The 25,538-nt window shown below is 48.6% G+C and overlaps 4 protein-coding genes; 2 read left to right on the top strand and 2 right to left on the bottom strand.

The window, feature by feature from the left end:
- Positions 1-625: 625 nt before the first annotated feature.
- Positions 626-1,605, bottom strand: GSTUM_00007117001 (uncharacterized protein; the record flags this gene model as incomplete). The annotated part of the gene is made up of 2 exons (XM_002839171.1): positions 626-1,361; positions 1,412-1,605. 2 exons carry the CDS (start codon positions 1,603-1,605, stop codon positions 626-628), a joined length of 930 nt encoding a protein of 309 aa, XP_002839217.1.
- Positions 1,606-11,124: 9,519 nt separating this feature from the next.
- On the top strand, positions 11,125-14,961 carry GSTUM_00007115001 (uncharacterized protein). XM_002839170.2 has 6 exons: positions 11,125-11,587; positions 11,676-11,747; positions 11,897-11,951; positions 12,030-12,065; positions 12,125-12,175; positions 12,267-14,961. Exons 1-6 carry the CDS (start codon positions 11,544-11,546, stop codon positions 14,829-14,831), a joined length of 2,823 nt encoding a protein of 940 aa, XP_002839216.1. The 5' UTR covers positions 11,125-11,543; the 3' UTR covers positions 14,832-14,961.
- Positions 14,962-15,360: 399 nt separating this feature from the next.
- On the top strand, positions 15,361-17,583 carry GSTUM_00007114001 (uncharacterized protein). XM_002839169.2 has 2 exons: positions 15,361-15,833; positions 15,900-17,583. Exons 1-2 carry the CDS (start codon positions 15,573-15,575, stop codon positions 17,283-17,285), a joined length of 1,647 nt encoding a protein of 548 aa, XP_002839215.1. The 5' UTR covers positions 15,361-15,572; the 3' UTR covers positions 17,286-17,583.
- Positions 17,584-17,702: 119 nt separating this feature from the next.
- On the bottom strand, positions 17,703-19,911 carry GSTUM_00007113001 (uncharacterized protein). XM_002839168.2 has 4 exons: positions 19,502-19,911; positions 19,358-19,441; positions 18,932-19,300; positions 17,703-18,670 (listed from the first exon to the last, which is right to left on the bottom strand). The coding sequence occupies exons 1-4, from the start codon at positions 19,625-19,627 to the stop codon at positions 17,972-17,974; spliced, it is 1,278 nt and encodes a 425-aa protein (XP_002839214.1). The 5' UTR covers positions 19,628-19,911; the 3' UTR covers positions 17,703-17,971.
- Between the last annotated feature and the right edge of the window lie 5,627 nt (positions 19,912-25,538).

The following is a 25,538-nucleotide window of genomic DNA, read 5'->3' as shown; positions in this document are numbered from 1 at the left end:
GCCGGGCACTTTTGTAAGCTAGATAACCTCATGCTGTTGTGCTACCAGAGCTGGAAGCTGGGATCGACGGTGTCGGTCAATCGAAAAAGGGCACTTTTTTGACAATAGGGACCCATGTGTTGCCTGAAGGTCCAGGATAAGGTGATTCATCGGTACAGGATGTCACCGGGGCCAAGGTTAGGGCAGGTACATGCTTAGGTCTCGGGGGGGAGCGGTAAAAGGTGAACATGCACAAGAATCTACTAGTACGGAAGGTCGGTTCACCTTCGACGTGAACGTCTTTGCATTTCCTTTCATAACTACAAGTCCCGAGGAACCCGACAAGGGAGAATCCCAGTACCATAATCTCGTGAAATCCACTATCTCCGGCCTGACGAAACTCTAACCTGAGAAGGAATAGCGGCTACTGTATGCCGTACCATTGGATCTGCCAAACCTCACTGTGCTTAACCTCATGGGCTACACTGTAAAGGGACTAGTCACAGGGATTGCGAATGCCGGAGATAGTGGAGATTTTACTGTACAAGTACTATACTTTCAGTAAATAATCGACGGCAAAAACTAAGCCAACCAAACACTGAAGGAACTGCAGCGCATCCCGCCTCGTGGGGGTCCCTGTGCCTCTCTAATATCCTCTCTCCCTCTCGACAACGTTAAACATGCTCTCGCCAGCACTCAACCTGTAAAGATTCGCTTCAAACAGATCTACAACCCTCGTAAAATAATCTTTACCATGTCCACCTATATGCGGAGTGATGACTACATTCCTCATATCCCAAAGCTCACTATCCGCGGGTAAGGGTTCTGGCTCTGTAACGTCCAATGAAGCCCCACCCAATAAGCCCTCTTTCAAAGCCCTAGTCAACGCATTATGGTCGATAACCCCCCCGCGGGACACATTGATGACGTGGGCCTTTCTCTTACCGAGTATTTCGAATTCGGTGGTGGACAGTATGTGTCTTGTCGAGTTGGTGAGTGGTAGTGAACAGACGAGTACGTCTACTCCAGATAAGAAAGTGTGTAAGCTGGGCTTGTCCGTGCCCGAAAACCATGCGTCTGGTAATTCGCCCTTCTGATCTCCGGTCCCTGGGAGAATGTACCCTCGATCAGCCCTGGATTCTGGCGTTTGTCGCGGGGACGCAGTGTATGCGTGTATCTTCATTCCTAACCCGCTGGCGACTCGAGCAACTTGTCTGCCGATTGACCCATATCCGAGGATCCCGATTGTGGTGCCTACAAGGTCCCCTGGACGGGGATATTTGCCGTAGTCCCAGATGTGGGAGCGCTGCTGAGAGAGTAATTGGTTGAAGGAATTGCGGATTGAAAGGAGGGTTAGGAAGACGAGCTCGGCGACCTTGGTACTGGTTCAGTTAGATGGAGGGGTGGAGACGGGGAGCTGCAGGCTAGGTACCTGTAAATTCCACTACCCGTGCAAAAGATAATCTTCGTGTCGGTACACAAAGGCTGCCCTACTACATGATCGGAGCCGGCGGTTGGTAATTGAAGAACCTTCAAATTCGGAACCTGCTTTATCTTCGGGAGTGTCCAATCCACAAGCAATACAGTTGCCTGTCTTAATAGCTCTTCCAAAAACATTAGCGTCATGGGCACGGTACTCCTGACGAACTCGAGTTCCTACCGCTAAGCCGGGGACTATCATCGGGCATACCAAAGTGCCATAGCCCATCCGGCTCCTTCAAAGAGTAAAAGTTGAAGGTACAATTGGGAAACTTCTTCAAAAGCCGGTCATAGCCCCCAGGGGGGTCTTTCCGCGAGAGTGTAACGAGTATATTCTCCACGAGATTGGTGTCTATGCCGCCGGTTGACGGTTGTGGAACTTTCCTCATGACCTTGAAGGAAGTGGGGTTGTTGGAGTTCGAGAGGGGACGAGACAACGTTTGGAATCCCCTAAAGTTCTAGCCTCGGGGTTTATAAGATAGTTCGGTTATGGTATACGGGCTAGGTAGGGTGCGGGTGTGGGTGTATATCCAAAGAAGTGCTTCCCTTATACCCTTACAAAAAGTCTCATCTATTGTGAGTAGAGAGCATAGTTGGTGCATGCCTTTATCGTGAGGAGTGCGAGCATGGAGGGATAAAGGCCTCAGCTTTCAGCGCGAACAATAGCCCCAGTATTAACTTGGACTTGATTCACAATTTTGGGGGGTGTTTGGCGATACGACGTTCGAGTGGTAATCGTTCACTGTACTGTACTGTATCAGTAATGATACTCGCAATTGAGCGAACACGACCAGTATTATATGACACCAAGATCAGAGAAGAAGAAAACCGAACTTTGGCTATAACTTGTGCAATAGTAGTCGTGGCAGAGGTCATTTAGTTGCGGGTACTGTACAAGGGTCAGGCATCTAGTCATGGTACAGTAGCAAGGATGTCAACTTAATTCCAATGGCACACCAGTACAAACATCACAGATAAATCCACCTCCTCCTTTACAATACACACATTCTGTTTGTCTTGGCTTGTGTTGGTATATGAACACCAACATTTCGTCCAAAAGAACGTCAACTATCCCTATCGCTGTACAGTACCATGACTGTAAATGCCTCACCCTATTAGCCTCTGTATTACACGGTCCCATGCGTAACCTAAAAAGTGACAGGGGAGGAGTGCCGATCAATCAAATTTATTATGCTGGTATGATACTGTACTCGTACAGTACAGTACGGTACTCGAGCACTGTATGAGTGCCATGGGGTTACCCGGTCAACTCACTCCAAACGAGAACACCAACCCGTGGTCTGATTACTGCACCATGACACTGTGTGGTTTTTCTTCTATCACCCCAGCATCTAAAGCCTTACGTGGTCTGTAGGCCGTATGTTAGGATCTCGTTGACGGTGTGTTGGGTATGGCGGAACGCGAGATACACTGGGCAGCTAGGAAATACGTAGTAGAAACTGCGACTGTTTGTCACTCCACTTAGTTCAATTCCCTCGAAAACCTCTCAAGCTGCGTGTTTCTGGGCTCCCGGCCATCGCACCTTTCCTGCTCTATCAAGCTCAACACTATCCTGTACCGCCGATCTCTGAACCTCCAACCTATCTTGCAAACCAGAGCCGGTACTAGTGCCGCAGTTCATTTTTCTAGCTCCCGATTTATGAACTGTATGGAATCTGGGTGGTGGGACTCCCTTTTCCGCACGCAATAACCTTATATTGCGCTACGGTAGAAAGATCGGGCACCAATATTGATCCTTGCACAATCTTGGGGTTTGTTGGTACGGTATCATACTGTAATCCCCGGACCCTGATCGATACACTAGTCAAAAATTAGTCGCAGGCACTCGAATAGTTTTGGGAATCAACCTTAGAGCGCAGGCTCTCTAGTATTTGGGATCCAACTGTATGAGTACTGGTGCTTTAGGACTCAGGAGCAAGCGCTCGCACTGGCAGGCCATGGTGGGTTAGTTTAGTCGGGAATTAATGCATGGAATAGGACACATGCTAAACGGGATGGTATGATATCACCACTGCTATCCTCCGCAAGTTTTTGAGCGATCTTAAACAACGATAGGCTTCCGCCTACGCAGGTGTGGCGGGGAGAAGAAGCGGGATCGCGATTCGTTTTGGACTATTGCTGTAAACCACAGGAACGGTGCTAGGGTAGATACGTGAGCGAAGACCAAAGAGTCCCTAGGGAAAGTATTCGAAATAATGTTTGGTTTTTGGGTGATATGCTGTGCCTGCACAAAAGTCTTCAGGATAGAGGGTTGTGAAATTATTGTTCTTGGACAAGAGTCATCGTTGGCGACGCAAGCGGATCGCACAACAGTCACAGCCATGCCACCACTCCATACCACAATCGAAAAAAAGGTGGATAAAGAAAAAGGGCTGGGAGGAAAGAATGACTTGAGTGTGCACATTGGAGGTGGGCACAAATTTCGGCGAGATGGTGCAATGAGTAAAAATAACTACTTCAAAACTTGCTTCAGTCGACCAATTTTGATGATGGAAGCTCTGCGGAAGGCTAGGCGATTGTGCATAAGGAGGGCGACCGTGTTCTGGCGGGAAGCGGCTGAGGAAAGTGTTAATGGGTACTGTTCGGGGGTAGGCAGTTAGCTATAGGACAGGTGGATGTTCATGCAGAGATGAACTAAAGGAAAAGGAACGATGGAAAGAGAGAGAGAGATATCTGGAGAACAGGGAGCAAAGGATAGAGGATTTTAACCAATGTGAAGAGTTAGCTGGTCGTTTTCTTATGGGGATTGTAGAGAATATTGTATGCTTTGTTTTGATGGAAGATTGCAGAGACTCATATGAAGAGGAGGATTGGCTTTACTGTGTGTTTTGTATTTAGCTCTATCGTTTTCCGCCCATGTTTCGAGAGCTGAGTTAGACGTCGTTTTTTCTGAAATCGATATCATCGAAGTCCACTTTTACCAGCTGCGCACGATTATATGGCCAAGACGAATGATATATAGACACTGTCTCAATTTTTGCTGATTCCAGAGTTGATAAAGACGAAAAATCTACCTCCTGCAGTTGCCGTCGTTTAGCTATTGCCTCCAAAAGACTCTAATGGGAGTACTACGATATATGGGAAGGTGAATCTCAAGTTTGTGACCACGCTGAAGTAAATTAAAGATTACAAGATAAATCGACAGCAGAATATAGAACATAGTACAGGATCAGAGCCTACCGAACATGCTGGATCCTGCCAACTGGCATTTGCAATTTTGTTAACCTGTCAAACTAACCTATCGTTGGCTTACGAGTTGCTTTCCTCTATTATTCTGATGCGCATTTCACATGTTTTTATGGTATCCATACCAAGGGTTGGCTGACATATACCACTATAGAGTAATTATACTCCTTTTTGCAATCTCAAGTTTTTAGGTACTGTATCAATCCAGCTACAAGAGTCTAACTAGTCAATATTATTGACATACTGGCAGAAAACTACTGTGTGAGCCAGAAGTCCAACCAATTTTAAACACTCTCACCCATATGTATTTCATGTACAGTGCATGCAAGGCTTCAGGCCTTTCACTCTTATGATCAGGCCCCAGCAACTCTCAGCTTCTGTCTAAGTGTATTATGATATAGGTGTGTTATAAGGCTGCCTTAGTAAGATACCTTGGGAAGTGGTCTGATGGGCACTACCCATAGCCAACACTCCAAAACCACCTTATGCACTTAGGATTCTCCAACAACTCTCAGCAACCTGACAGGGATGGGGCATTTTCTAGACTCATCAGCGTACCTGTACGACATCTACCTAGAGATAGCTAGAGATACCTCGACATCACCTAGGATGTCAACGGTCATTTTTGTCCCCGAACTCTACTGTACCACACCTACGGTATATGAGCCATACAGCTTACAGTCAACCTTGCAGTCCCGGAACTCGATGATACGGATGCCCCGCTGTTCCTTATGGAATTCTGTGAATTCAAATAAAAATAAAAATAAAAATTTACAGCAAAACTTGACCCGTTTTCCAGGATCACTCGTTGTACCACCAGATTCTTTTGTTTTTAGTCATCCGAGATAGGGAGGTGCGACTGAGCTGCCCGGCCAACATCGATCTTGTCTTAGACATGTGGTGACTAGTTCGCGACCCATCGCACAAGCCACCAGGAATGGAAGCTTCCAGGGGCATTACGAAGCGCATTTTCGGAGCCGGGGTTCTCACCGCAATGGAGATAACGTTCGGGTGCGATGGGAGACGCTTTCGCACAAGACAGAGATTGTTTTTCCGGTTAACCTAAATTAACCGCTCCCGAAGTTTCTACTCGAGTACCGGGTACTGTATGATACCGGTACTAGTACAAGCATAGGAGCCCATTAACTGAAACCGACAAGGATGGATTTGGCTCGTTAACCTCAAATAACTGTTCCATAACTTCTTGCCGGACCATGTACAAGTATTACTATCATACCGGTACTAGTACCGGTTTTAAATAAATCCCGAACACTAAATAAAACTCCAGGCAATCCGGGAGGGCATTTTCGTCACTTGTCGTTGTCGCCCTTGAACACCTCTGCGAAATGTGCAACTCACTAAGCCTCACTCGACCCTGGAAAAACAAATAGTCGACTAAGTGGATTCCCAACAATGGCATTCGGTAGTGTTTAAACTCCGAGTCGTTCAATACTCATCATCACCGATGTTTCGGGGAGCACCGAGAAAAGGCTCCTGAGGAGGATTGGCATTTTTAAGACATGATTCAGCAACTTTAGCCTGCTACCGGTAGGGGTATTCGACCCTAGAAACTGGGATTCGCGATTCTGTTAACCTGTCAAACTAAACCTATGGTGGGCCGACAGACTGATTTCATTCAGTTGAGAATCTGATATCGTTTTTCGGTGCGGTAGCTGTATTGGCTTGGTTCGGAAATTATTATAATGTCCCGCTATGAGAGGGAAGTTAGATGCTGGGTCAGATTTGATGTTTGCACCGGGGAGATCCGCTCCGCGGTCACGAAAATAGTAGGAACTCCTAAGTTGGGCCTAGCTATTACAAAATTCATCGATTTGTGTTGTGGGATTCTCATCTTCTAAATGCCCTAGATATCGTACGTAATTGATAAGACAAGGCCCGCCCCAGCCCATGCCAATGCTTGGGCACCAAAATCCTTGCAGAAAGGTAATACCGTAGACAGCGCTCTTGGAGAAGTGTTATAAATGGTGTGACTCACTTCATCAGGTCGAATAGTGTCTCTACCCAGATACCCAGCTTACCAATGGGTTTTCACAATTGTTGTTTTTCCTGAGGTCTCGTGGTTCATCCATATAATTTTGTGACAGGATATTCGCACATACAAGTACTCACTTCAAACCTAGCCAGTGGAAATATCCACTTGTCCTGAAGGCTAAATAAAACAACGATAGAATGCTCATCAGATGATATATTTCAGGTGAAAGCAGGAAAGTGTGGGATATTGTAGGAGCTCCTGCCATGAAAAAAGAAATCCCTATTAGGCTCTAATGAAGTTTTGCCCATTTCCAGCCGAGCGAACACTCCTGTGCCTCTCAATGGATGCCGATAGGCTAGATGCGACTTTCAAGAGGAAGTCTATGATTATGGCCTCTCCGCTTATCTAATTCGTCAAATAGTAACCGGGTTCCCAACTTCTCAGTCCCAAGTTGCACCTATGCAAAAAATGCTTGATCCCTTCAGAAGTCGTCCGCGAGCTCTAGGCGTACCGGCACTCGAGTATTTACGCCCTCATATATTCGTAGTTAGCGTGATAGACAATGGGCTGTTAGGGACGTCACTGAATATGCGGGGACCCGCGGATATTCAGGGGCACTACCTTCGACGATCACACCCCCCGCAAAAGGCTAAGGAACAGGCTCTCCTACTGATACTCGTATAAAGAGAGGATTCTTCGACCTATCGGATTGACAGCTATGGGTGAAAGCTATCACATGAGACACAGAATCTCCACTCAGCCGCCTCAGTTTCTCCTGTCCCCTTCTCAGCTCCTGGCCCCTTCAATCCTCTCCCCGCCTGACCTCCTTACAGCTTTCCCGCCCACCCAAGTCTAGTAGAGCGTCAAGATGGCCCGACCGGTGATTCCCCCCAGTTTCTTCGTTTAAATAAAGTATGCTCCAATCCTATGGATGCTAAGATTGGCAATAGCGCAACAGTCTCAGAGCGCAGGACTAGAGGCAAGAAATTTCACAACTCTGGTGCCGAGAGTAACCGCAATAGTGAAAGATGCTCTCTAGATCCCTGATAAAAAAACTGTGACATGCACCAAAAAGAAAAGTACGCTTACAAGAAACGTTGCCTCCCAAACCCTGGAGTGACTCAATCTCGATATTGACTCCAACATTCACACACAATCACTCGAGAAGGATCACAGAGAGGGGTCGACAATCCGAAGCTCGTTGTTGAGCAAATGATGATTACACCGGAGAGGATTCGTGGCAACCAGAAGGCTCGAGGGTCCCCACTTCACGGGTGGAGGCGGTGTTTTTGCTGTGCGACGCGATTGTGAATATTAATATCAGCATCTTTACTTCTTTTTTCGACTCGTATTTGAGGACACTCTTCTCTGCATAGCACTACCAGTACTCCTCTACCATAGTACCGGTACCGTACCTACACGGGGAATTCCCCACATGCCATTACCGGCATCTGCATCAAAGGCTGCTCCTTAACACACAACTCACGAGCGATACCGTACCGTGGCGGTGGGTACCAGGAAGCGCTTACCTATTCCGACGAAGCCCCATGGGTAATCTTCCACTTTACGGTCACAAGTTTCTCGCCCCTGGCGAACTTGAAGTCTGCCTCACAAGTAATCTCAAGGCTAATCCAGTAGATTTGCCACCGTGGTAGTGATACAGCATGCGGTGTTACGTTGCATGGGCCAAAAGAGCCTCATTTCGAGCTGGACACGGATTTCGCTCGTTTACGCGGTGGATTCCGTGTTCGGAGCTCTTCGATAGGGTAGCTGAGATACCGGTACTGTACAGTACACGTACGGTAGTTGGGAAACCATCGAGCTTTTGGGGTAAGCCACCCAATTTCTCACTTCATGCCAGGTTGTATGCCGACAAATGACCCGGTGGTGTGTCGTGCTGGCAGACAGCTCAATTGGCGATTGCAAAAATAGTCAAATTAGTGACAACTCTAGTCTCAGGTGCAGGCGTCGTAACCCTAAACCAACGCTTAACCAGACATCGCCAAAAACACCCTCCACGTTGCAAAAAATCGATGGATTCTTAACCCACGCCCGCGTTGTGTCTAAGCCCCAAGGTGGTGCAAGATATGAACCATAAGATGCAACACACAGGTTAGAGATTTCCCCCACTCCTAGAGGCAGTTGCACCTTGCATACGCATACAAGTACCGTATCCCTTGTTACTCGGGTAGGTCTGAAACTCTCAAATTCCTAGCCAGGCACCCTAGGCCTGTCCTAGAAGGACTCGAGCTGTGCGATTTTCTGGGGGTATTTACGACCCAAGGTGCTGAGTCACATGAGCACTGAAAGGACTGAAAACCCCATTTCCTGATCGGGTTCTTCAAATCGCTGCCAAATCTGGCCTTAGCGCGCCTAGCCATTATTCGATTGATAAGAATTAGAACCGTTTCAAACGGACCAAAGGATACACAAAGAGGGCTGAGACAGGCTACCGTATGTGAGAGTCAACCTACGCGTTCAGGATAACGGAGACCTCATATCACACACACTGGCCAGCATAAGCTCTTAACCAATGCGCAGCCTCAGGAACGACTCCCCCGAAACACAAGAAATGGGATATCGAGGTGGCATTCGTGCAAATAATATCCTTTAAACGCAATAGATATTGCTCTACCTGAGGCTGCCATACCACACTACTTCCACAAGCACTACCGGTAAGTAAATCCAACAGATATTCTTTCCACCCTCGTGCTAAGGTCGTAGATTAGGTCTAGGTAAGTATTACCGACTCACAAGATAAACACTGCGCTTCTTCTATTCAAGTAACCTCAATCAGAAAGCCTCCGATTGGCCCGTGCGCGCGGAGTTTCTAAAGTGCTCTTTTGGCCCGCGAGATCAGACTCCAATCAAAAATGTACTTCTACCAGTTTGTACAGTAGTGCATTTCGCTGTACTTCTACGATGACTTGATCCAGTCAGGGCCCCGCACTACCCTACCGATATCAATGGTATCGCATAGGAAAGTCAGTGAATAGCTAGCCGAGGTTAACCTGCTAAGTAATTCCTGTCTTGCGTAAAAACATCCCTCCCAGGCACTTGCGCTGGTATTGGTTACCGGTACTGATTACCCTAAGTTGATGCTGAACTTGCCAAACAATTTTCACGAGACTTCTATCTCCCTCGAAACACGCCTCTTATATAAATTTATTCCACCCGCCTGATCGATTGGTGTGGAATGGGTGTATGACAGAGCTGTTTTTATGACGGTGAAGCCTTCGTTGGCCATGCACGCCTTTTAGGGTAGGTGATTGGTTAGTGACTGCGCATTCAGAGCACCATACTCGTACGTATCATACCGTGCCAGAACTAACGAGAGGGTCAGTGAACATTTACCCCAGATTAGCCCACAAAGTGATCCCTGAATTGTGCGAAAACACCCTCCCGGGCACTTGTACTCGGGCACAGCTCTTTTTTGCACTTACAGACACATCCCCCCACTCCCGTCAAGTGCGAGTGGAGTGGCGAGTATTGTATTGGTAAAGTTACGCGTGGTGGCGAGGGCTATCGCGGGGTGAATGAATGTGGTGCGAGGTCAGGTGATTGAAGACACACATGTCGTCCGATTACAAAGAGAGTAACTAGGTGGGTAGTGAAGCTACAGCAAGGCACTGCGCATACCTGATACAACTGCTCATAGAGGTAAATTTACCGGAGGCTCATGACCGGATTCTCAGGCTGCTGTGTTTTGCTGGTAAGATGAGGTGCCCCCCCCCCCTTGGAAGGGAGGTACGTACAGGACACGGATGGTTGTTGCTTTTGTGGGGGTAGATTGGTTAAGAAATTTTGTGCCAGTTGCGCCAAATTGAAACATTGGTGATCAGCTAATAAAAACACCCCTATAGCCCAACTATCTGGCCCGGTCGCACACTGTGTACTGTACAACCGCATACCTTCGGGACCCTCAAAATATCCCTCCCCTTCACCTATCACTCTGGTTTACCGGTACACACCGTGTTATACGAAAAAAGGCTGGAGCGATTTGTGCGAAGAGGTAGGGTATCTTTTACCATGTTTTGGGAACGAAATACGTGTAGGTCCGCCACCAGTACTGTGGCCCCCGCCGCCTCCCTCATGCTAGCCGTACCAATCCACCATGTCGATCGGTGTCTAGGAGCTAGGACCCCACCCCAATTACCGGTATCTGTATTCCTTTCCAGCTGCTTGTTTCCATACCTTCAGCCACCGAGTGAGTAAGGATGATCAGGGCGCAGGCGAAGCACCCCTGATTACTCTTTTCACTAGCCCTGAGCATGTATCATACTCACTTGGAACGATTACCCTGCAGCAGGCAAGCAGGGAATCGTGACTCAACCGCTACCACCATCACCATCAATCAATACGGTGGACAAAATGAATGAGTCTTAACACTACCGTACCACTCAATTCTTCTTCAAACCTCCTTCGTTAAATTTTCCTACTTGTTCCACTCCCCCCTTCTCCCAATTCCGCCACTCTATCAATTTCATCTACTTTATCATCGTATATTATATCGAGAAAGTGCGGCGTGAGAATTAATCCTAACCTAGTCATCGATTTTGGGGGGGAGGAGGGGAGAGAGAAAAAGGGCTCTTCTATCCATCCGCTCACAGCTAAGCTAAGGCACTGTTCCGGTACTAGCACTTATAGCATCCGTACAAGTATCATAGGTTGTACGTGTATGTGTCATGAAAAGTGCTCAGCCTCAATAACCCGGTTCAAAAGTGCACTTTTTCACTCTTTTTTTTTTGTTGCTTTTTTCCCTTTTCCTTTTTTTCCCAAGCAAAGACCTTGTTGTGGATAAATAAGCTTGAACTTGCTGTCTGTAGAGGCGAAGTACTCGAGTAGAGGCTTTCGCAGGGCTGAAGTAGTGAGTGAGAGGGAAAACATGACGAAGAATTGGGACAGCGTTAAGGTTAAGCTTCATGAGTTGTGAGTCTTGCGGAATCGAATCGGACAGTGGACGAATTGAGGGATGGGTTGGAGGGAGAATGGAAGGCTGACAGGAAGTGGTGAAAAGATACATGGAGAAAAACCTCAAGCTCGATGATATGATTCGGATTATGAAGGAGTCTTATGATTTTGGTGCGAGGTATATAATTTCCCACTTTTTTTTTTGGCTCTCTCTTTTCTTCTTCTTTTCGTTCTTCTGTGTTTCACCGTCCCACATATTCTCTTCTCCTTCTCCCCTAGCCTTGTGTTTTTGGTAAGTGAGTTCCCATGCTGAGCATACATATATAGCCCCCGTGGATACAAGAAGAAATTCAAGCAGTGGGGATGGTTAAAAAATGCCCCGGTAGGATATAACCCCGCCCTCCACGGGCGAATTCACCCCTACGTAACGGGAACGCATTTCATTGACGTTAGTAGAGAGATCCAGGGCGAAGGCCTTCTAGACGAGCCGTCGCTAGTCCACCAGATGACAATTCGGGCCTAGAAATACTCAGCGATGTCGCGGCAGGAAGCCAGCACTCGCCGAAAGAATTTACAAATGCTGTCGATGGCGGGGGAAACTTTGAGGTGTGCTGTTTGTTTTGTGGCAACATATCACCCTAGAAGTTGGCTTCGGTTGGTTGATTGCTGACTTTTGGTTGATCGACCGACCGATTAGCCGGCGCAAGCGACCGACGGACCGACCCCCGGATACCACAACAGGTACCCGCCGATAGACATAGCTCCGCAAGTCCCCGCCCGGACAGACACCGCCCGCGGGAGGGAAACTCCTGTAAATCCTTTCACCCAAGCTTTGCCGACGTCCCCGAAGCGGAGAGTCAGGGAACATGGTAGGCCTTCTGCCCATCCTTACAGTCGACCACGACAAAACTCGCAGTCGCAACCGGGACATCAACGTGGACCGGGTAGTCTCGAGAGTATATCTGCCAGTCTCACGGGTATGGGGATCGATCCTATACCTACAGCGGCGACAACCCCTATAGTAATGCATACACCCCCACTGCAATCTCCGTCATACCCATACTATATGCCCTCTTCCTCCCCAACTCCGCAGCAAGCAGAGCAAACCAAGATTTCATCGATCCAGCTATCAACTTTCAAAGCCCAAGTAATCGACCCATCGCTCGCCGAGTTCCCCACATATCGGCTCAACCCCCCGCGCCTAAAGACAGACTTTATAGATGAGATATCAAATAAAGTGCTGCAAACGGCCCAGAAGCACCATCAAAAGAATGACTTCTGTTCGGCCGCTGTGATACTTCAGTTAGGCCTCAGCAAGATAACACTTATGACCGTTGACCCAAACGAGTTGTTTTCCCAGGAACCGAGCCACTTATCATTGGCCAGGGTGATGGGTGAGTTTGTGGAGAGCGTGTCGTGGGAGAACGTGTACCTTTTTAGGAACGGCTTCATGCTCGCTCTACTACTAAGCACGAACTACGAGAAAATCGGGGAAATGCATTTGGCCATATACGTTCTCGAGCAGACGTTAAAAGCCGTGCTCATGTCCCGGGTTGGAATACTAACCGCCGGCGAGGACGAGGAGGAAACGCTGGAAGGAATGTTTGAATTCGCAGACGAGGACTGCAGCAGGGTACTCCGCTCCATAGTCCGAATTAGAGAGCTAAAAGAGGGGGGCGACACATCAGAGCACAAGGCCATCATGGCCGGAACCTTCGGCATACTAGAGCGCTTTCTTGGAGATTGGGAAGGGGCGTTCGGAGTCCTTGGCGTGCTAAACCTAGGAGAATTCCTCGACGGCCTGTTAAGCCTTGCGAAGAGGCACAAGATGGAGACAGCAGCAGTAGGTCAACTCAAGCAGATACTCTCCAAGGCCGAGAAAGTACTCGTGTCGGGCGGTGGTTCCATGAGTGTCGCTGGGGACAGCGAGAACTTCCGTTGGATATCTGCACGGTACTTCTCCAGGATCTCGAGGAAGCTGTCGGCTTTGTATGAGTTATCTGGGCAAGCCCTGGCAGGGATTCACTTGCTCAAGCGGGCGACTCGGATAGTCGGGAGCAACCATGACGGGCGCCCGTCCAGGAAGGAAAAGCGGGAGATGTTTGAGGCAACGGCAGCCCAGGCGCGACTGCAGGAGAACAGCGGCCTGTGGGACGCTGCAGATAAAGCATGGAAACAGCTTCGGGGCGTGCTGGGCGAACGGGAGGACTTTGAGTTGACTTTGAAGGTCGACGTAGCTATCGCCGAACTCCTCGCCAGGAACGGACGACAGGGTGAGGTGCTAGTGTTCTTGGAACATAGGATCAACGAGTGTTTGAAGTATAAGATGCTTGAGCAGCAGCTGCCTAGCACTCAGGCGGCGCTTGATGACGCCGAGCCAATTTTTAAGGCCATCTTGTCCCTGGCAAAGTTAAGGCTTTCCGGGACGGTAACCGTCGCTGTTCCCCCCCCGGCTCTACAGGCGTATTTTAATTGGTTACTTGGTATCAGGGGATTGGATGGAAGCGAGAAAATCGCCATTGCGCATAGGACTCTAGAACTACTTACAGAATTACAGTCCAGTCATCCGAACCTAGCCTGCGCAAGCTTAATTGTATATGACGATTTTCTCCCGGGATTCATCGACCTCCGCGACGTTGCCGCCCCATCACTCCCACAAAATTCCCCTCACCACACTGCCATCCTCCGCTTCTTGTCACTAATCTACAACACCGCTGGCAAAGACGACCAGCCGAGGCCCACCATCTCCCACATTGTGACCGCGTTGTCATTACTCTTCGAAACACACCTCTCCAGAACTCAGACAAGCACTGAGATACTCCTCTACGTCCACAGCCTAACCTCCGTCCTCTGCAGCCCCTCCAAGGGCCGTCTGTGCGAAGAGTGCAAAGTGGATGAATTCACCACAGCAGTGGCACTAGCAGAGCACTACGAGCGCCAGGGCGCGGCTCAAGATGGCGCACGCGTAATAGCGAGGATCATCGATGAGGCAGAGTCCGAGTTCCTTATCCCGGCAACAAAAGGATGGGTAGGCTTCAGCTGGCTGAAAGTCCTCATGCGCATCGCAAAGTTCTACATCCGTCAGGGGCAGTCCGTCGCCGCGGTGGATATCCTCGAACGGGTGCACAGGGCCAGCATTGAGCTGGGTGATTGGGACCGCGGAGATCTAACCAGGAAAGTGGAACAATATGGGGTTTTCGATGAAAGCCGGAGGTTACTGATGGAGTTCGAGCCCGCCTCTGTGCTTTGTAGGTGTGTGTGAATATCCGGTTAATTATCTTCTCGCTTATTTTCTTCTTTCGTTATCCCGGTGGTCCGGATGGAGTGTGACTTTGTATGATAGATAGTATGGGTGGTCCATGCCGCGGTAGTGTAGAGATACTATTATGATACCGATGCCGGTATGATGTGATACATGAGAATAATTAAGCTTTTTGAGCCAAGACTCGAGTGACGATTTATGAGGATGGGGGGATTAGCACGCGGAGCCTCGGCTTAGTTAGGGCGATCGCTGCCAAAAATACTATAGCCGAGTCGGAAATTAGCCATCCCACCCATCATCCCTTTTACCCCTTGCCTGTATGCCCGTTGCATCTTGGCATCCCCTTTTTTTTTCCAGCACCGCTGCCCAAGGAAGGTGCAGTGCAGGTATGAAAAGACCGTGGTAGACTACAGTATGAAATGATACTTGAGCAATCATGTCCTACTCTGCTCGTATTTTGTCCTCACTAATACCGGTAGACTATGATACCGCAATCCATCCGTACGTAGACTATTACTAGCTCGGTAACCTCCCTGGACCTTCATATACTCTGCAGCACAGCACCCACTGGCACTCACCCGCTCATTCATTCTTTCCTCGATTCATTCATTCATTCATTCCGCCACTCTTTCTCCTTCGCTCTCGTAGCGTGTAATCTTCGTTCCTTTCTTCTTTTATTCATTTTCCCCTAGAGGTCGTGTTGGTATCATACTTTCTCGCTTCCTCGCTTTTCTTCTTCGAATGTCCTCTCCTTCATCCGTTCATTCGTTGTACCGTCCCAGCTCAATTTCCATCACAATGGTACCCGCCCGCAACCGCGGTTTTTTAGCGAATCTTCGGGCTTATTACTATCGGGGTGGGAAACGGAAGGAGTGGAAGAGCACGCTGCTTTCTATACGGAGACTGGTGGAAGCTGCGTGGATTGTTGTTCTGTGGTGGGGTGAGAGGAGGGTTTTCAGGAGTGCGATAGAAGCTTGTCAATGGGATAGGTGGGAGGATTGGGTATTGGCTCCTTGAGACCTTCCGCGGAGAGAGAGGGTGAGTGTGTATTTGGCTAATGATTGGCAGCCAGAGGGTGCAATGCCCCATCGAGCGGTCCTAATCGCTGATCCGCAGCTTGTCGATCCACACACTTACCCCCGCCGTGGACCATTCCTGTCCGCGACAATATTTTATACGGATCAGTACATGTCACGGTCGTACGAGACTATCCAGGAGCGGCTTTCTCCTTCCACGACGGTATTCCTGGGTGATTTATTCGACGGCGGGCGGGAATGGACACACGAGCAGAGCTCGCGCTATGCCCAAAATCACCACCTACACGAGGACTTGATTCCTATTACGGAAGACCCACGAGGGGCGAAGGATTGGAAGGACTATGGTGATAGCTACTGGATGGGCGAGTACAGGCGGTTTTTGAAGATTTTCCCCAGTTGGCCTTACCGAAGGACTGTCAAAACACTGCCGGGGAACCACGACTTTGGTATGGGAAACGGTATTCGAGAGGGGGTGAAGGATAGGTTCAGAACTTACTTTGGCGAGACGAGCGGGGTATTGGAAGCAGGCAATCACACTATCGTACTAATTGACTCTGTCTCTTTATCGAACGATAACAATCCAAAGATCTACCTACCAGCCCGAGACTTCCTCGATAGCCTCCCAGATCTCCTAACAACACCATCACCAACCCTCCTCCCGCACGTCATTGAGGAAGCAGCAAATCCCCTTTCCTCGCCCTCAGGTCAAGATTCCATCCCTCAAAACCCTACAATACTCCTCACCCACGTCCCCTTATACCGGCCCGCCGACACCCCCTGCGGCCCGCACCGAGAATCCAAAGACCCAATCCTTATCCACGCCGGTTATCAATACCAAAACGTCCTTCAACCAGCACTCTCCTTGGAAATCCTTCAGAAGACGAACGCCAAGTACGTCTTCTCCGGGGACGACCACGATTATTGCGAAGTCGAGCATGCTGGTAACATCAAGGAGGTCACTGTCAAGAGTTTCTCGTGGGCGATGGGCGTGCGGAGGCCGGGTTTCTACATGGTTAGTTTGTACACTGGCAATGCGTCACCGGACACAGAGAGTGTTCAGGGAAGACTTTGTCTACTCCCGGATCAGTGGGGGGTGTTTACCGTTTACACTTTCATGCTCCTGGTCACAATCCTTGCTGCCACGTTTGATTTCCGGAGGAGCAGAAGGGCTGCACTGAATTACAGGGGGAATGTGTTACCGATATCAAAGGGAGGCTCAGATATCTCCAGCGCGTACAGGCAGTCGAGCGCGAAGAATAATGACTGGGGTGATGGCGAAGACGGGAACTTCAAGTACTCCAAGAGAAAGCAATATTCCACCGGGTGGAAAGCGTGGGTGGTATACGTCACTCGGGAAGTCTTGTTAGTCGCTGGGGTGGTGTTTGTGTGGTATACATGGTTGATCTGGCGCTGGTGAATGGGTCTATGCTTGGAATGAATGAAAATGGGCAGTGCTGGGGCGAGTGAAGTTTGTGGGGTTGGTGCATGGGATGCATGCCATATGTTTGGATCGGGTCGGGATACGGTGGGGGCCTAAGTATTTTGGTTATGGGCTTCCGCGTACGTATTGCTGGTTTTTGGCAAGGGTTCTTTTTTTCTTATTTGTCGAGTGATCACCTGTGATTGTAATTCGGGATTCTACTTGCATCGTGCACTTGTACTCGAGTACCGGCGGTGTACAAACTATTATTAATGAGATGTGGTCCGCTTGGTGATGCTGAGAACTGCTGAACTCTACTGTACCAGCTAACTTAGGCTATTTCAAGGTGAAAGCGTTGGCTCCGAATTATGTTTTCATTACTTATGGTACTTGATAAAGTAAAGAAAGAAGACAACCGCCATTCAAATCTACCAATACCAAACTATCGCAAAACCCATCTACAAACGAAACGGCAGACGATAAACATGGGGATGAAATTGAAAAGGATACAAGCTAGGAATCATATGCACAAGAAGCCATCCCGTCAAATCGGAGTTTTTCCGGAAAAAAAGAAAGAAAAAAGTGAAATTTTTTAGGCACCGTTGTTCGCCACCCAGGATGTTATAGTTATACAGTACCCACTCTCTGTCACTTAGGGGGATTTTATTTTTCAAAATTGAAGTTTATCCAATGACTTCATCCCCTGGAGCACCGCTGCCAGGGGCGCAGCACTTTCCGTCAACGCACCCGTCCCCACATTCCAAAAGACACGCCGCCTCTTCTTCTGTGCCGCCTCTTGTACTGCCTGTTCTACTCGCGGCCGCTTCCTCTTCTTTGGTGTATTCCGGCTGAATAGTGCTCGAGTGGATCCCATATGCATGCAGGCATGTCCGGACTGCGTTTGCAAGTTGCATGTATCGCCCACCGCCTTCGCATTCTGGATCGAAGGCGATCTGGATGTGCAAACTTGCGATCATTTTCACGTCGCTGAGTTGCCAGATGTGCAATTCGTGGACGGATTCGACGCCTTGGATCGAGGCGATATCTTCTTTCACTTCCTCCAGCGAGATTCCCTTAGGCACACCTTGAAGTAAAATTTTGGAGGCCGACTTGCAGAGTGGGAGAGCGGAGGAGAAGATTATCATTGTGATGAGCAGGGAGATGGAGGGATCTAGGAGGTGGCGCCACCAGATTGTCTCTGGGAGGAGGAGGAGAGCACCGGCTACTGACATTACGCCGACGTTTCCGAGTGCATCACCAAGGACGTGGAGGAATACTCCGCGCATGTTGAGATTTTGATGTGAATGGGAGGATTTGTTTTCTTTGGGCTTGGCATGATTGTGGTTTTGGTGGCAGGATCGCGAGTATGCTCGTTTGCGGCCCTTACCAGTGACCGAGAGGAGAGGAGATCGAGAAGTCGGGGCATCGGAGTCAGAATCTGCCGATGAAATCACTGCCGATGAGGAGTGCTCCGTATCACTGACCGCTGCGGCAATGACCTCTTGGCGGTTGCGGGCGGGGTGGACGTGAATGTCGGTTACGGGGGAAGCAAAGTGGCGTTGACGAGATTTATCAGTCGATCTTCTCCCCTTCTTTCGCGAGGTAGATGATGAAGACGGGATCGGCTGAGATAACCTTGCGACAACAATGTCCGGGAGGATATCGTCGATATCACCGCGATCATCTTCCGCTGGGTCGTGAATATGGCCCCTTAGACCGCGTGTGTGTTTGTGGTGCTCATGACCCGCTGCCGCGCTTTCCTCACCAACCAGACTACTCTCAAGGTCGTGTTCGTGCGAATTGCCGCCATGGGAATGACCGTGATCGTGAAATAAGAATAAACCAAGGATGTTCGAAGCAAGGCCAGCACTCCCAACGCCGAGTACCAACCAGGGAGTAGATATCTCCTGCGGCTCAAAAAAGCGCTGAATCGCTTCCAAGAAAATCGAAAGACAAAGCGCAAGTAAGAATACACCATTGATCAACGCCCCAAGAACTTCAGCTCGTTGCCACTAAAATTCGCTTGCGTCAATTATATAACTGGGACCGATGAAGATGTGAGGACGTACTCCGTATGTATAGCTTGATGTGGATTTTTGTCTGGCGAGCTTAATCGCCCATAACGCCACCAGCAGCGAAAAAACGTCGTTCAGCTAACAGCCCCCTTATAAGCTTCCCGATCATAACACTCAAGGAAGAGGGGTATTTCAAACCATATGAAAAGAATCGGCAACAAGCGCAAGGGAATGGACAGAGTATCCAACGATGATCTCCAAAAGGAAAAAGAGAGAGTCAATCACCAGCAGGGTGATTATCCTTGCTGAGCGGGAGAATGCCATGGTTGCTGTTGTTGCTGTTGTTATTGTTGCGGGAGAGAGAGGGAGCTCTGGTGAAGAGTGGGGAGGGGAAGGGAGGCTGACAAGTGCCGGGGTGTCACAGTAGAAAAAGGAGACGAAAATTCTGTATTCCCGAGGGCTGAGATGGAAGCAGTGACGACTCAAGCTTTAGGGCGAAACAAGATGTTGGGCCTAAGTTAGGGTAAACAAAGCTTTAAGTGGTATTTCATAGTAATTGCCTTGCGGAACAAGTGAATGGTGTTTAACGATGGTTCGGTGTGGAGGACGAAGGGGGGGGAGAGCTGGAGGACAAACAAGAAAGATGGAGACAGAGACCGAACATGTTTATCGGTCCAGAAATATCTCATCACAGCGATTTATTCAGACCTCCCCAATGCGGCGACCCACACCAGAGCTGACTCAAAGGAGCCTAGCTCCATCTCCTCACATCACCTAACCTGTTGCGTCATGTTACAACGTTTTCCAAGATCTTTGTGGGTTCCCGCAGATCGTTCCGGGTGCTGTAGACTCGAGTATGATACCGGCGGTGTAATTCCCAGCACTTGCTCGTGTGAAAAGGTTGCTGACATTGTAGTCTAAAGTTAGAGCACAGTTTCTGTACTCGTATATTCGAGTAGAGTTTGGGGGAATTCAAATAGCCATAGGATTCCTAAGGCGTCTGCCTAGCGATACTACAGGGCAGCCTTCCCTTACACTTTCTCCCCAGGCATACAAAACTACACTACGGTACTGTACTTGTCTCTTAAGTTCGCAGTAGACTATTCACCTCAGAGGGGCAAACACGTCTGCCAAGTTTGAATAACCCTAACCCATCCCCAGATGGTCCAATGCCAACTGATTTGAGTGATCATATCAGCTCGGTCGTGCTGAATTTCGGGGCGGGCGGGGGGAACATTATTATGAAAATGGGGCCATAAATTAGATGATCAAGGGATACTACGAAACTTGGGAAACTGAAGGCTAAGGTGGTGTGGGAATTTGCGCGAAAAACATGGGAGGGTGTTGGAGCGAGGAGAGCTGTTGATACTGGGCTTATCTCGATCAGGTTGGTTGACCGATATTGAAATGCCTCCATAAAGTTTGTCACGCCGGGCATAGTTGTGGCACGTATACCGGCAGTGACTCGAATCCGCACCGTTCCCCGTCCGCTGGGACGGTATTTACCCATATCCGTGCTGTCCGTCTTTGCATTTTCGAGTGCGAGTACTGTATTGTGCTCTACCACTGCCATTAAAGTCACCTCTAATTCACCCTCGAGTCCAAGTCATTCATTCGCCTCTTGCTTCTTCTTGGTTCATTGATTTATGTCCCCTTTACTAATCATTTCCATCCTTAGCCATCGACCATTAACGCGATTTATAGGTTCCCTCAAGGCGATACCACTTATTGGTTGAGGCATGGAGGGATTATGGACAACAATGCATAACTGTCACGAATAACTTTTGTCGCATTTCGATTGTTCTTGTGTGGGTTGCGCATTCTGAACCTACGGTGGATGGTGTTACGTCTTAAAAAGGGGTTTTAAATTAATTGAAAATTAGCGGCGATGTCTGGGATTCTAAACCTTGCTCTCCGGATACTATACTCGAGTACACGTACATATCATAGTAGGGGAGGGGGGCACGAGATAGTGGTGCAGTTGACCCTTCGCCTCCAAGGGTCATCAAACCATGTACGAGTATTGTTTAATCGGTGCCCCATCAATCAGGACAATAGCGCAGGTGATGCGTTAAGATGGCTGCACTTTGCACAGAAAAATGAAACAGTGCGAGGTGATGGACTTCATGGCTTTGAAAACCAATCGGTGTGAAAATGGGGGTATTGGGACCGTATCTATGATATGGTAGGGGCTACATATCGGGGAACCGATTGCCCCCCGTACCAAGTTTGATCCCATTGAGGGAGGAAAACTTGGTCTGCTCTTATTTCTAGTGCTAGCGACCGAATTCCTGTGCTCTTCAAGCGTTAGTGCTGGAATATGTTGGATGATATGGGAAGCGCTGGATGACGCGAGGCATTGCTTGTACACGGCCAAAAGGTTCTCATGTTCAGCGGGGTTGGCGACGTGAAGGTGCTTGGACACAATGGTGTTCCACATATCGTAGAGAGTTCCGATGGACGGGTGTGTTTACTATGGGGAATTGTGGGGAATATCCTCCACATTTGCTTTCCCTTGTTTCGCCATGGAAGGTTGTGGTGTGGCCTTCTACTCGAGTACTATTGTATCCTATAGCAAGTAGAAGATGGGCTCTGGATGCATCCGTTTTGGTATAATCACTTCCGGATTTCCAACAGTGTTTTCCTGAGTGGGGGTGGCAATAACATTGATAACCATACAATTTTCCCTTTTTGAGGTCGGAAAATTCAATTTCACATTTACCCGTTGCATACGGCTATGGCCATTCACAAGCAGTTGATAAATCTCTTAGATGGTAACATTTATGAGAAGATTTAATATAGAATAAAAAGCAGCCAAGCGCGCCGGATTGTGAGGATAGAGGAAGAAAAAATGGCAAGCATCACAAGGGCAGGCAGGGATAGTGAAAGATACTAGATTGTCACCCGTCTAATTTCTGCTTTGTCAGCCAAGAGAACATACTAGTTTTTGATACTAACGTTAGCTAGAACCATTGCTTGTGGTGGTAAAGCAGATAATGTTATCAAGGTGGCAGATAGACGGCGGGCGCAACGGTAGAGTGGGAGGATTCGCTTGGAACTTGGAAACTCTGCAGGAATGGTAGGGAGGTATGGTCATAAAATTTGTTCTCTTCAACTTGTGCTCATCCACCAAACCAAGCTGGCGGTGTATATATAAAGCGTAATCAAAAATATCTCGATGCTTCTCTGGGTCACCACACCTATCTCCACGCATGTCCCCATTCCTCCTCACACTCCCGTGATACCAAAGGTTCTACATGTCTCGAGAACCTTTTCTTTACCTTAAATCACTAAAGCTCTGGAACAATCCACCACACTCCCGAACGATCCACCAGACTCTAGCAACCTCCAGAATTAACCACAGAATCCCATCGCTCTTCACAACTTCCGACAGTGTACGGATCAGTGGTAGGATTCCAGTAACAATCTCATGGCCCGTTTGAAGGGAATCAAAAGATTGTGACGGAGAGGCGAGAGGTGGCCAGTTGAATTTTCCGTAAATCTCGTTCAAATCTCTACTCAAGGAATCAACTGCCCGGGCTGGGCTCAGGAGGGGGGAATATAACATGCTATGCTGTCAGGAATATCCGCCGTTCTTCCGAATCTTCCTCCCCTAGGATTGGATTCCAATTGGAGTCTCCAGGTTTTCATGCCTTTGTGCCTTTGAATTAATTTGGTCCCCCATCTGGCCCCGTTCCCAGTCTAGGGCTCCAGTTGGGAGGGTAGTACTGCCAGGCAACAACTCGTTTTTTTTTAGCTGCACTGTCTTTGGTACTTAAACGGGGGGTTTTTTTTGTGGTTGGTCTCACGGATGAGGAAAAACCGAAAGGATAGAACCGCTATTATCTAAACTGCGGACAATCACCCCTTTCCATAAAATCCAATATTCTCTACGATAGTCCTCATGGCCTTTCATAGATGTTGACGTTCTTACACAGCCTACTGTTGTCCCCGAGGATGCGACTTCGCAACTCTAAATGGGTTCGGCATACGAAAGCGAAATGAAAATAATGGTAGGCTAGCTTGTCCCAATGATTCAGACAGGCCTGCTCGAATAGTGTCGAACGGCGAGGGAAAAAAAAAAATAAGATCAAAAAGAGATCAAAAGGGGAAAAGAAAAAGCACTCAAACCCCCTTTCGAAGCCGATAATGATGAACTTTTCACAGTTCTAGGTTAACAGTCTTCCCATACCGCACCCATGACCTCGTTCCAGTGTCCCATCCAGAGCGAGTGATTGGGTATGATGTCAGGTATATCAAATGCTGGCACCAACAATCTCATTGCATGCGATACCCTTTGCGGCATCTCCGGTGTCACGATACAGCTTCCTCGCAATTTCCAGCACAAAAAGTCTTTGGGAAAAAAATTATCTTCACATCTTGTGCATCCTCCGCAGATGGACAGGCACAAGAGCGAAGAAAATTGTGGGACAAAGGCATTCCTTCCCCACCAAAAAAAAGCAGTGTCTGGAATAAAGGCCAACCATCCCGAAATATTTAAAATTCTCAAGACATTGCGTAGATAGCTTCAGATATCCATGGGAATTACCTGCATAGATTTTAGAAAGCTCTTGCAGAAAGAGTCCCTGTCTATAACTGGGTGATCGAAATAATACCTTCTAACAGCGCCCCCTGACAGGATTTTTTTTTTTTTTGCTATGGCAATGAAGTGCAATTCTACTTGAAATAACTGGCAGACCGAGAGTTGTGTCTGTGTTCCCGAATCGGGAAGGAGTAAAGTGGAAAAGCAATAATAGGACTAAGTGTACGGAATTGTTTTCACCCCAATGCCAAAATACTGGTCGACATCAATGGGCGGAAGTTCCCTATTTTGGTGTGTAAACCGGCCTTGCCCCGCTGTTTTCCTTCGCTCATAGGCAGAATACCGCTACTCGAGTATGATACCGGAAAGGCAAACTGCAAATGAGTAACTTGGAGTCGCAGCCGTGCAGTGTAGGGTGACTCTTCAGTCTTCCATTCCCACTATGGTGCTCACACTCGTCGGCGTGGACCCTGCTTCTCCACTACGATTCGAATTTTGATAGTTACTCCTGCTGATCTCCCCCCACTCTGTCCTAGGATCGAGCACGGTATCCCGCACAGACGCCTTAAACGCTTGGGCTGTCAGCGATCATATCCCAGTATTCTAGACCCGAGTATAGTGCTTGAGCACAACACCTCGGACACAAATATAAGTTTATCGTAGCTAGCTACAGGAGCATCGCCGACTCGCCATTCGAACCCAAATATTTCGGGGGTATGGGGGGGCTATCGTGGCCTGTCGGATAGCTCCGTGCTTAGCTCCAGCGCGGGCTGTACTGTGGTTACTGGACGAGTACAGTACGGTACTCGAGTGGAATTTTCACGCAGACAATCCCAAGCGAGCTCATATGCACGGCGAGCTTGCAACAAACGACTCTGCGAATCTTGTCACATTCCGTTTGCCTTATTTTTGTCAATCTTTACCTAGCGAACTCAACTCTGAGCACTGTACAGTACTCGGGTACCGGTACCAGCACTGTACAGTACAGGTACTCGAGCACTAGTACTGTGCCCAGAGATCTGGATGCAACGGGAAAAATTGGCCGTTACCCTGATGCGTGCTCATGCGTGTCAAAAAGATTGCGCCTACAAATTTGGGAGCTGCGAGTTCCTCCAACCTGTCGATTGTTCCCAATCTCCCGTAACTTATTACTACTCGAGAAGAGTACCGTACAAGTACAAGCACTGTCCCGCACTCTAGTACTATCCAAGTATCATACAAGTCTCTGGTCGAGTTAGTTTGGAGCAAGGGCCATTTTTCTCGATATGGGAAGGTGTATGTATGGGCTGGCTAAGCGGGGACTTGGATGAGCACATTAAAAGCTCCGACACGCTGTGTTTAGTCGTCAATAAGCGAGAAGGCATGACTGGACTACCGCTACTCGAGTACCGTCAACCAGTCACTCGGCCTGCCCTTGTCCCTTGCAGTTTTATTCCCCTCTTTCCACCCTCCCGCTAGAGCCTTGGCTCTCCCGAAGAGTGCTAAGGTGAGCCGAATCGTTGCAACGCCACGGGTCGTAAGCGTAATCGACTGACCGCAACGAGTGACGCTAGCCTTGATCCTAGGGTTGGCACAGCATTCTCAGAAGAGTGCTCCTAGAATCGAGAGTTGCAGGCGCCATCCTCCAGAGATATCACTTTCTGAATTTGAACAGCACTTTTTTGTCCAATTGGTGATTGGGTCCTCGGCTTT

The sequence above is a fragment of the Tuber melanosporum genome (assembly GCF_000151645.1).
Source record: "Tuber melanosporum whole genome shotgun sequence assembly, scaffold_31, strain Mel28".
Classification (NCBI taxonomy): domain Eukaryota; kingdom Fungi; phylum Ascomycota; class Pezizomycetes; order Pezizales; family Tuberaceae; genus Tuber; species Tuber melanosporum.
The sequence above is the reverse complement of the archived record's forward strand: the minus strand, read 5'-3'. Positions and strand labels throughout refer to the sequence as shown.